The 12,516-nt window shown below is 37.3% G+C and overlaps 2 protein-coding genes across 3 annotated transcripts in view; one reads left to right on the top strand and one right to left on the bottom strand.

Moving 5' to 3' along the window:
• Positions 1 to 4,818: 4,818 nt before the first annotated feature.
• Positions 4,819 to 6,562, bottom strand: msx1a (muscle segment homeobox 1a). Its single transcript, XM_056769192.1, has 2 exons — positions 6,274 to 6,562; positions 4,819 to 5,566 (listed from the first exon to the last, which is right to left on the bottom strand). Exons 1-2 carry the CDS (start codon positions 6,557 to 6,559, stop codon positions 5,160 to 5,162), a joined length of 693 nt encoding a protein of 230 aa, XP_056625170.1. The 5' UTR covers positions 6,560 to 6,562; the 3' UTR covers positions 4,819 to 5,159.
• The window catches only part of stx18 (syntaxin 18), a 22,343-nt gene continuing 15,291 nt past the window's right edge, over positions 5,465 to 12,516 (top strand). The window contains exon 1 of one of the 2 annotated variants that reach the window (XM_056769191.1): positions 5,465 to 5,595. Coding sequence is in view for 1 of the 2 variants with exons in the window: in XM_056769189.1 (XP_056625167.1) it covers positions 6,558 to 6,563 (6 nt within the window). In the remaining variant the exon portion in view is untranslated. Of the gene's footprint in view, positions 5,596 to 6,520; positions 6,564 to 12,516 lie in introns of those variants that run through there. The other variant, XM_056769189.1, reaches the window with a different exon arrangement.

Here is a 12,516-nt window from a genome sequence, read left to right as displayed (position 1 = left end):
GTGTCATTCACAACTCACGTGATTGGCTCAGAAGAGTTTCCGGAAATGTGCGCACTCGACGCAGTGAGAGCACTTCTTCAGTAGTCAGGACACTGATGAGGGTGTTTCTCATTCCTGTGGCTCAAAACATTCCTCTCACACCCGAAAAATCCACACAACACCCAGAGAGAGCGTCGCTGTACTCCTACCGGAAATGTCGTCAAGGAAGTCTCGTCAATGGCTGTAAGTGTTCACGAGCCCATTAAACAAACATCAGAACTTTAGCACAAGATTCAAGCACAATTTAACCATGTTTTAAGTAAAGTTACCAGATTTGTTATTTTATTGTGTTTATCACAAACTACGCGTGGTTTTGCAAAAGTTATATTGGTTTTAAAACTGTGCAAATGGTAAAAAAGGTTTCAAGACTGTTACATGACTGCTGGAAAACTAATGGAAAAGTACATCAACTAGAGTTTACAGACACACACGATGATAAAGCGCCACCTGGCGACTGTAAAACGCACTGCAAGTTATTTAGTCTTCATCCTCTGTATCAGTGGACATCAGCTCCTGGGATCGTGTGATAAATGATAATGTCTTAGTTTCATTTTACAGAAGTTTGTTTTCTTATCTAACTTGAGAGTTGAGTCTGTCTGAACCGTAAAGGTATAATAAAGGCATCATTTATTCACAGTTCATTTCACTCTCGTGTGATTGTAAACCTGTACCCTCAAACTTCATGAGTCTATCTTCAGTCTGAAGATCATTTGAGAAATTTTTCTGTGTTTTTTGCTCATACAATTTAAGTCAATGTTTGGTTGTCGACATTCTTCAAAATATCCTCTCTTGTGTTCTGTAGAAGAAAGAAAGTCGAAGCAGGTTTGGAATGAGGATGAGTAAACGATGACAGAATTTAAATGTTCGGGTTAGGTTGATGTCACATGATTACAATGCTGTTTACAATTATGCAGACATGTGTATGCACTTTTTAATTATTTTTTTATGAGACTCGAACTCATGACTTTTGTGCATGATGTTAACTACGGGGGCAGTTCATCAGCAGCCTTACATCATAAGATGCTTAAATATAAATGTAGGCTTAGTTGACTTCTATTAGATGGCTCTGAAAGACACGATTAACCCATTATCATGAAATGCATGACAAATCTGTGAATTACTGCAATTCAGTTAGAAATGTTATTAAACAATGTAAGATCTCCTGTTCAGTGAAAAATACATTAGCTGATTTGTCAGGTTAGCTGTTTATTTTTATTTAATTTCATTGTGTGACAACAGCACAATTATAATAACTGCATGAACATATATGAATAAATTACAGTACTAACATTAGGTCTGATAAATGATGAATTAAACATAATGACAAACGCATCACATATCAGACTGAAGATTTGGAGTTAACACGAGTTTGAAGACTGAACTCTCAGATTTAATTTTGAGTTCTGTTTAATAATGTTTAATTTATTAGTAATGAATTATTCACCCCAATTTTATTTATTTAGCCTAAATTTAAATGCCGGTGGCTTTAATACTGTGACATTTACTGGAAAAAAAACAGTTAATGTCACAGCATTAAAATATATTTTTTTCCATCATATTAACTCCTTTTATTTTTTAAGAAAACAACCCGTTTATTTCAAATGACACACATGAAACAGCGTCGGGTTGAGATGTGCCACTATAATGTTCAGCATTCTGACATCCAAACATCCGTGTTCGTACTTAAACATCTTTAAATGTAAAGGTTTGTTTTTCGGACTGTATTGTTCCACGAATAGCCAATAAAAATACAAATCCAACATAAATACAGATTTGAATCATATTTCACATGCAGTGCGCATTTATATGCACATATATTCACATTAACACGCTTCCTGATAAAGCACGATTTAGAATCATTTACGATATGAACCAAATCAAAGATTGTAAAGAGGCGAAAACATGAGGAGAGTCCATTAAAATGAGTTTATAACAGAGCGCGATTAAAAACTATAATTCATTATTACGCACAAGTAGACAAAGTATTGAATTTACTTCAGGCCTTAATTAATGAGAAGGCTTAAAATAGCACATCAAAAATATTAGATAATTTTTTTATTTAAAAATATTTAAGAAATGATGATAATCTTAGTTTCGCTTACTAAAAGTATAACCACAGATATTTATTTTATTTCTAAAATACGAGTTTCCAGTATTATTACGACTGTTAGCAAGATTATATAGTCTCTGTTTTTCTCAGCTGTCTTCATGAGCTTTGAATCGCTTTAAAGCATCTGCCAAATGCAGAAATGTTCATTTGTTGTTTGTCAAATAAACTTCTGCAACTCTTAATATCTCTGTGGTTGTATAAATAAGACCCGCGTGTTAAAATAGATGTTTAAACAGACTGGCGATAATAATCCTCACGATATAAACCGAACGGTTTAAATGTGCTGCAGATGTTTTCCTGCATTTTTAACGGAAGGTGGCGCTGCAGCATGTTCATTTCTCGTTTTCATTCAGACTTTTACGTCTTTTGTTTGGTTTTATTGATTCAAAATATATTTTTAATGATTGCACAGTGAACGGGTTGTATAATTTGGGAAAAAATACCTTTCCGACTTTACATATGTAAATGAGATTAATTAATGAATAGTGTGTTTTTTTGGATGTTTTCAGAAATGCATCGTGGGTTTGCAGGGCAGAACTGGGAAGTAATTTAATTCTAAGCCTAAATGAAAAAGTAAATAAAATGAAAAATATATATAGCCTATATATAAGAAAATAATAATCAGTTGCCTACACATTTTGCTTTGAAATTTCACGATAATTTCTTGGTGAAACGCTGACAGTAACTTCTCAGAATGTCTACAGAAAATATCTGCCCCCTCGCCACATTTAAATACTATCATGTGCATCTCCACCGTTTAAAAGCTGTGCCTTAAAATGCTCCGAATGTTTATATGTTAATTGAGTTAATTTAAAACTCATTGCATTATTATTAAAGTTAAAAGCGCAAGAGTCGCGATTAACTCTTAAAGATCTTCTAAACATTTCCTGGATTTTAATATTTCAATGATATAAGTTTTAGTTATATTTCCTTCTATTTATCTAAAGTAACATGGTATGTCTGTGTAGTTTGTAACTCTTATCAGAACGTAATAGGGTCGGCTAATGTTCGAGAGGGGGGCTGAAATCCCATCCCTGTTTGATTCTTTACATTTTCCTTCAAGAGAGAATGACAGACGTGGCGCCAGAGAAATGAAGCGCCGATTCTCTTCGCAAACTTCCCGTTGTGATATTTTGGATGATAAAAACAAGTGACTTTTGTTTCCCTTTTAGCCCGGGGCGTGAAGAGAGAGAGAGCTCGACCTCTTGTGAGGAGCAGGACGGATCCCCCTCAGATCTTTTGTGAGATCTTTCAGGGCGCGCGCTCAGCCGTGTGATTCTCATCGTATTGTCATTAGAGCTTTTATTAATTACTGCCGAACGTCTTCAAGTCAACGTCAGACTTTCACTGAGAACAAAAAGACCACCATTCCCTGATCTTGACGGAATCTTTTCTAAGCAAAATGAAACGTTGCTGTTTTTTTGCAGCGATTGAAGTGTGAGCTGCAGCTGCAGTAAAATGGAGACGAACGCTACAGTTAAAAGCGATCTTCTGTCTCTTTCCTCCTGGTTGGTCTTCGTGTTATTGATAGGTTATGGGTTTAACCTCTCGCAAGTCTCTGTAAGCTCACAGTGTAATTTCATCCATTTAAGAAGAGCATCGCAGTAGAATCGTCGAAGGTAATTTCAGGCCCAAATCCGATCTGTAATTTACTTCGCTTGTTTGAACTTCTCACAAGTGACGGGTTTGTAGATGTTGGTCTCCTCGAGGTCTACCGGCGCCAAGAAAATCTAAGTGGGTTGTTTCAGAGCAATAAGCAACAGCTGTGGAAATACACCGAAGCCATGATGATAGATGACAGTTTAAATACATGACACTCAAAGACTGCCTATGTTCTCTCTGGCACTTATACACACACGTTTATTTCTGCAGAGATGATTTGCTTTTGCTGTGTCACTCTAATTGATATTACCTTAATTACGGGATATTGAGTCCATCAAACAGGCAACCTTGCGTTGTTGTGTTATTCAGATTTGAAAATGTCTTTATATTTCATCACAGCGCGTGGTGAGATTTATCACTTATTGAGGTTATGAGTTTTGGATTATCGGACACTGAAATCAGTCGGGGATTACGAAAATGAAGCACGGTTTTACTACAGATGAAAGCATTTTAACCCAAATTAAACCATGCAGTGTAGTATTTGTGGTAATACGTTCACTGTAAGACTTTGCTGTAATTTCGCCACAGGTTTGCCAGTAATTTAATGTAGATTTAATGTACAATTTGGTGTTAAGCGTAAATATATTTAAATGTATATATTTTTCTTTCGTAAAAAAAGAATAAATATCTTGGGTCACTTTTCTTGTTATGTATAAATGTATCGTAATTTAAGAAGTCTTAAATATATTTTTACAGAAAACGAGAGAAAAATGATCAGGAAGATCGTAATTTATTGCAGTGTTGCTTAATGCATGTCTCTGCTTATTTTGAATCTCAAAAGTCAAAGTGTTCTAATTTTAATTACAGTAACTGAAAACAGTACTAATTGGAAAGTATATAGGCTACTAAGTAGTAATACAATCTACAGTAAATTAATGGCAAACCTGCTGAAAGATTTCAAGTGCATGACAATCAATACACACGTTTACCACAATAAGCTTAATTTTCGTAATGGATGTCTTGAAATAATTTCTATAAACCACGTTTCTGCATTTCAAACAAGGAGAGCGATGCAAGTACAATTTATTGTTAATTTATTTAACAAATATATTCATAGTATAAATGGTATTTTCATCCAAATGTACAATATTTTACAGTTCAGAGTTTCCCTTTCGAAGGGAGTCAGTAAAACAACAGTCAGCGCTGTTCGTTTCTTTAAATGCTATGGTTCTTTAAAACATTCATGTGTTGGATCGTGAACGCATTTCTGTGAATGCAAATGTGACGTAACGCACTGTTTCCACCCGACCTTACCTTCGAGCAAAGATGCTTTCATGTGTGACAGCATCAGCTTCGCTTTAATCTGAAGGGGATAAGAGCATTTCTTCTCGCAGAGATTCAGAGTCACTTAAGCTAAATGATACATGCTGTATCCCATGTGTGTGTACAGTCCCATCGGAGTCACGCTCAGAGAGTGTCTGTGGAAGTGATGCGATCCGGACACCTGAGCGCCCATTGGAAATCCCGAAAGCCCGAAGGCCGGAGGAAGCATCGACTTGGTGGCCATTTTCAGCTTCTCCAGCTCGGCCTCTTGGAGTCTCTTGGCTTTTGCTCGTCTGTTCTGGAACCAGATCTTGACCTGTGTCTCTGTCAGATTCAGTGAACTGGAGAACTCGGCCCGTTCCGCGATGGACAGATACTGTTTCTGACGGAACTTCCTTTCCAGCGCGAGCAGCTGCGACGTGCTGAACGGGGTTCGAGGCTTCCGGTTGCTCTTGTGTTTTCTCAAAGGACACGCTGGAGGACTGAGACGCCCTGACAGAAATAACAACAACAACAACAATGTAAGACCTTTCAGATTTCAATGTCTACTTGTTTATGCTTTTGAACTAGGAAAGTATAAAAATTTACGAAAATGAATTATATTAAATAAAAGTAACCATTGTATTTATAGCCACAAACTGACCACGGTTCACTATACAGTTACCACAGTTTGACCATCATGTTTGTAGTAAAACTGTGTTAATACAAATGGTAATCAATTAATAAAAAAATTGATTGAATTTCCTGTTAATTAACAGTTGTGCAGACATTTAGATATAGGCCTGCATACATTTTATAATATAATTTAAATGTACATCTTAAAATGTGTTACAATTTAAAACATTAACATTAGTAATATAAAGTGTTAAGGTTTATTTAAATGAAGGATTCATTATTTTTCTGAAATAAGAACTGCACAGATACTCACATGCACAATCCTATAGCCTACTATAATTCAGTATTTGCTGCAGTAAATTGTAATGAAATTATTATATATTATAGTGTTTTTGTTCAACGCAGTAAATGTTCAAGTATAGTATTTCACTAATTCACTTTGGTAAATTTTACGGAATGCTAAAAGCCTTCTTAAAAAAAGTGAAGTAGGCTAACTAATAAACTACAGTTTACTGCTGAAGTACAGTACAGTTTTTGATGTGGTTATATGGCATTTTTAAAGCATGCAACTGTTTTTAACTTACTGGGAGAGAAACGGGGGCTTTGGATCCACGCGCTCTGTTCCGCGCACTCGGAGCTCTCCGCGTGCACCGGCGCGTCCTCCGGCACCGAGAACGACGATCGGTGAGAATCTGCAGCGGGATGCTGTGATGTCCCGCCGGTAGAGCTTCTCGGTCTCCGGTCTGACATCAGAGCTTCGACGCTGAACGGGAGGATCTTCGGTTTGTCTCCGTCTTCATCCACGCTGGTGTGCGTCTCTCCTTTAACTCCTAATACCACACGCGAATGATCCACAACTTCAGAAGACATGACGGTAACCGGGGCCATACACGACTCACGGATCGAAGGTTTAGTGTGTAATGAAGGGTTTGAAGCTCACAGCATCATGGTGTTTAACTCCTTTGAGTCACTGTGAGCTAATAACGCGCACATCATCCAATCACAGGGGAGCGGGGCGGGGCTTCAGCTTCTTCTGAACTTTCTTGAGTAGGCTACTGTTATAAAGTGTTGTGTATTGTTATGTAGGGTGCATTGTAGTTTTGTGTATTGTTATGTAATCTTTAGTGCTGTGCTCTTTATGGAGTAGAATGAAGTAAATTAAATTGGGTCTCTCGGTATCACTTTCAACAACAATGCAGAAGTGCTTTATTTTATTTTTGAATGCTGCAAAATATATATTGCTGAACAGTCTGCTTGTTTTTCCACCTGCTTCTGCTTCAATTCATTTCTTAAATTCTCATATAGTGTGATATTGGAAGAGAGAATGTTAAGAGAAAATTATATTGCAAAATGCACTTAAAGAGACTCATAACATTTGACATTTCCATAATTCTGAGATTTAAAAGTTTTATGCTATAGTCTGTCTCTGCACAATACCAGCACTGCTAATTGTTGAATACAATCAATCAGTGGTCATTAGTGTTTTTAGTGTTTGTTAAGGTAATTAGTGCGTCTCGGTGATGTTGTTTTTTGGCGCCAGCAGCGGAGGATCAAAGCGCAGAGCCGCGGGACATTCCGCTTGAAAAACTCACTTTCTTTCTTTCCTCTCTGTTGGTGCTATAGCTGCAAACACACACACACAGCACAACACAAATCATTCTCATTACAACAGGACATGTATTTCTACTGATTGTAATTTTCTCCGCTTAAACCAGAGCTTTACTTTCTTGAAGCACTTCTCGTCTTTCCTAAACTGTGGTTGTAACTGGTAAAATTACACGCAAGCAGTTATTTAGTATTTCCTTAATTTCGCATCCGGCGCTTAAGCGGAATAAATGTGTCATTATGCTGGAGACACTTACAGCCCATTAGATGCGACTTTGAAGTCTCGCGCTCTCACGCGCTGCGGGAATGTTTGATCCTCGCGCAGTTAAACCGAGCCGCGCAAACACGAACCCGCACGCACACACACGAAAGACATTATCGCGCCTCTCTCGGTTCGCCGTCGATGTCTTGAGTGTAGCAGAGTTGTAAATATCTGCCTTTGTTTGTTTGCTTGTGTTGTGTTTGCGTTGGTACTTTGGGGGGAAACAAAGTCGGGGGCAATTAGCATGCCAAACACTTGACTTTAAAGGCCGCAGAAAAGGGGATTACCATAGTTGTTTTTATTGAAATCTCACGGCAACAAATGAGGGCTGATCTCTGCCATACAAAGCCACTGTATGCGCATCTGAGCTTTGTTTAACTTCACAAACTCCACCTTTGATTCTGCGTCTGGAGGCAGGCACGAGAGACAAAGAGCCTTTGTCGTGTCTCTGCGAGAGTTGTCTTAACCCTTTTCATGCAGAGTCTGTCAATTCCGACTTAAAAGGCTCCGTGGAGACGTTTGCCCTATGCAAAAGGCCACCGATTTCAGGATCCGTGTCACTGTGGAACACGCGTGTCCCGTCGCAACATGTTTAAACGCACAACAGTTGCGTGACTTCTTTTCCGCGCGCAATAATGTTGTGGAGTTTGAATGAAGGGACATCTCGAGGAGAGAAGAATGCGCTGTCTGAGCGCAACATCATGATGCTCTTGGTGCAGAGAGATGAAAGAGAAGCAGGCATCATTACAGATAATGTCTCCTATTTCAGGCCAATTAGCGCAATCAGGCATAAAGGGCCACTCAATGCCTTACGGTTATTTAAGCTCCTAAATGCCACAGTTTAGTTTGGCCTCTCTCTCTCTAAACCCTCTCAAACACGCTCAAAGGATGATTGACAGATGACGTTTTCTCTGTTGCTCATGTGAATGAGATCAATAGCATCAAAACGACCAGGCTGAATATAGATACACTCATGCTTTGAGAACTTCGTTCCTTTTTATTTCTTTGAAAAGTTTAGTTGTCCAATGTTCTGGTTTAACTAAAACACCATGTTTATTTAAAAAAAAAACACTGTGAATTTGTGTTTAATCCTGGAGTTTAGTTTTTTAATGGTAAAACCCGTGTTTTGCGCATAAACGCATAAGATCTGTGATCTGACAAGTTATTAAAAAAAAATAGAAAATTAAGTGCTGACCTCCTCGTGACACTGTTTAACAAAACTGTCTGAAAGCGCGCACTCGTGACAGTGCGCTGTTCTGGCCAGATAAAAGCGCATTACTGTGAACGAGCTCGTGTCTCAATTACCTGCAGATGAAATGAAATTAATAAACACACTCATTTCAAGTCAGTGATCTGTGTAACGTGTTTCATCTGTGACTGAGGGCTTCATGAAACCTAATGGAATGTTTAATAAGCGGATAACAAGCTAACAAATCAAATAGTGACACGATCTATTTCTGACACGCCATCAAAACATTTAATCCAATCCACGGGTATCACAAATAAAAATCATTAGTCTTACATTCATTTCTTAATATTTACACCGTTTTTATAACCGGTGTGTTTTTGTATCGTGTTGTGTCGTTTAATTTATTCTTAAATGCGGGTATAATATTTCAGTGATCAAAAAGAGAAAAAGATTGTCATCACAATCAGATTGTAATCATAAACTGAAATGAATTGATCTGGTTTATTGTATCCGCAAAACTACCCGTGTGAGAACTCTTTCTTTCTTTCTTTCTTTCTTTCTTTTTTTTTTATTTTCTTAAAGAAGTTGTCTGTTGTTGTGACTTTTTAAAAGCTGTTTTAACATGCAACGACAATCAATAAACATTTTTAACTGCATCTTATATTCGACCACGCAAGGGAGAGAAACAATATTTTCACACAGTCAAGTATTGTTGGTTATGTATGTAGCCTTTTGAAATATGTGTGACTAAACGCTAAACGTTTGTGGTCATTTGCACAATTAAGTTGTCAATGATATCTGCTTTAAGAACGTTGGATTGTTTACGCTTGTTGGTCTTGATTCGTGTGTGTGTGTGTGCAAAACTGCAGTTTAGGAACTTTAATCATTTACTGTATTTTAATAACAAAAGGAGCCTCAGATTAAAAAAATCACAATTATTTGTAGAGTTACAATGCAAGCAATTTAACATCGAAAAATAACCTTTTAAAGATTAGACACATGTTTTAGTTGTTCATGTTTTTTCTATCAACAGCCTTTCTTATAAATAGCTTATTGTTAATATTGTTGATCTGTTTAAATATATGCGGATTATAAAGTTTTTTTTTCATGAATATTACTATCAAAATGTTTCGAGCATCAGAAGGCCTCTTCCTGAGGGATTTTAGTCCTGGAGGTTTTCTGAGATTCAGTCTCTGCGGTAACGCGCTCGGGCTTTTAATCACGCGCTCCCGTGACAGTTAAATGAAAATCTCCCTCAGGAGTTCAGTGACGCGACTATTACTGCGATAAATCCGCGAGAGCGCCTTTTCCATCTGTGCGCGAGGTCAGGTCGACTCCATAGACTTTAATGAGGCGGTTAAAGCGCGATTGATTTCGGTTCATCTTCACGATCAGCGCGTGAGCCACTATCAGTGCCGCCGCACATTGAGCGCGCGGCAGTTTGTCTCGCGCCCCGCAGTTTCTAGCGCTAACGGCCCCGCCCCTCAAACCCCGCGCGCCCCATAATTAATTCCTCATTAGACAGCTCTTTATTGTTTAATTTGTGCAGTTCGTAATCAAATTGGGCAGATTAATCGTTACAAAATTTAGAGTCTTGAAAAATGAACAGCTTTAATTTTCTTCGCTGTGTTTCTCCCGCCATAAATTGTCTTTCTGTAGCCAGCGGGCGCTTTTCTGCTCGGGTGAGTCTGACTGATTCTCTCGCGCCTCGACGGAGCCATTTAACAGAACTTATTAAAACGCCATCACAGCGATATATTTCTATTAAAGGCCTAATTGTAAAAGTCAGCTCTACAAATTCATGTTTATTTGTGTCGATGGCCTGCAGCTTTATAGAGCACGTGATTGTAGAGACAACATCACCGAACCACAGTTTAAATATTTATACAGTAAATAATAAGCACAAATGTATCATGCTCTCACTACACAAATCATAGTTTAAAACAAATTATAATCTGCAGTCTGACCGGTGATTGATGTTATTGATGTTACAATAAACTTGTTGTGTAATTATTTTGATGCTATTGTGGCCACAGACATCAGTTTTGAAATAAGAAATAAGAAATGTACAAATGTTGTATCAAACATAGCTCACTCCTGTCTGTGATAGTTAAACAAAACATGGTTCTTATTTTTTCTTTAATTTAAAGTTTTAGGAAAAACTGGATTCTATTCTATTCTTGTGATGGCAAAGGTCAGTAGTGATTATGACTGTGAACACAAACAAATCCAAAAATACTACAGAGTGAAACCAAACGAGTAAGAGGTCACAGAAAAATAAATGTATAACTTTGTGTAAAAGCATAAAACATTATTATTTTTGTTCAAAAATATTTAACATAACATTATTTCATTATACATATGTAAATATAGAATCAATTTTTAGGATTCTAATAAAAAAATAATGTTCTTAGTATAATATATATTTTGTGTATTTAGTTTCAATATCTTTGTTTAGGTACCTAAAGTGAAGCATTAATTCACTTGCTTTATTAAAACAGAGAGTGAGAGAGACAGACCAGAGTCACGCTGCTCTTTGTCTCTGGGGTTTTGTCGTCTGTTCAGCCTGATTTCAAGTCATATGGATGAATGTGAAGACGTCTGTCAATGAAGGACTGAGAAAGAGAAAGAGAGAGAGAGATCAGGTGCACAAAAGCGTAAACAATAAGAGAGAATCTATAAATCCACATGTAATAAGACACATTTATTATCTTACACAAAAAATCATTTTGTACATCATGATAATATATGTTCTCTGCTCAGATTTCAATGAAAGCAGAAAAGGATTAATATTAATGAATTATATGATTGCAAAAACTTTGACTTTATTGTTAAAAAAACATGTGTGTGTATTGTGTGAGTGTCACAGGAACTGAAAGGCATCATTTGACAATTTGACTTACACTTTTATTTAACTATTTGATTTTTCAGTTTTAATACTATAAGGATGATGAAATCTTAATATAATGTTTCAGCTGTTGTGAGGGGTGACCACTCTCTGTCCATGCCAAAGTCATCACTTCAATTCATAGAGTCAGGGATAAAAGTTGCATGGGTGTGTGTCACATTCTGTCACATGTGTGCCAATGTAAAGAGATGTTTAGCGGGCGTCTTCAGGCCGGCGGTGGTGTTCCCAATGTCCAGCCCTCATGACGGCAATGATTCACTCAGTGCTACACACACACACACACACACACACACACAGAGCAGTTAGAGGTAAAGTAAATGAAACACGTTTCTTCTGGTTTGTTATTGTAATGTGAGCTGATAAACGCTCATGATTAAGTGCACAAGACTGTTTATATTCTCACCCTCAGCGCACAATTACACACCTCACTGACCTTGACAACAGCATGGACTCATTTTCCTCACATTATTGTGTGTGTGTGTGTTGAAGTGTTGGGTGTCTGGGAACTGTGATGGATTTGAATTACAGGTGATTTTGGTGAATGTCAGAACCATCAAACCCGCTGTAAGGTGCATGAACATTTTCTCATTGTAAATCCCCAAAACAGAGCTTGTGTTGTATATTTTGTGTGAAAGAAGTTTTCTGAGATTGATTGATTGATTGATTCTTTTTTGACAATGAAAAATTGCAGAAGGTTTTTAAGGGTTCGGATAAGGGTTTGGGGAGAGAATATAACAGTATTATGTCATTATAGTCTATTAAATGGAAAATCGCCATAAAACAGTGCGTTTGTGCGTGTAAGTGTGTGTAAGCATTCACATACATAAGACACAAATAATGTCCCTTGAGATGAGAGTAAATGT

Source organism: Triplophysa dalaica, chromosome 16 (genome assembly GCF_015846415.1).
Source record: "Triplophysa dalaica isolate WHDGS20190420 chromosome 16, ASM1584641v1, whole genome shotgun sequence".
Classification (NCBI taxonomy): domain Eukaryota; kingdom Metazoa; phylum Chordata; class Actinopteri; order Cypriniformes; family Nemacheilidae; genus Triplophysa; species Triplophysa dalaica.
This window is presented reverse-complemented; position numbering and strand designations above follow the sequence as displayed.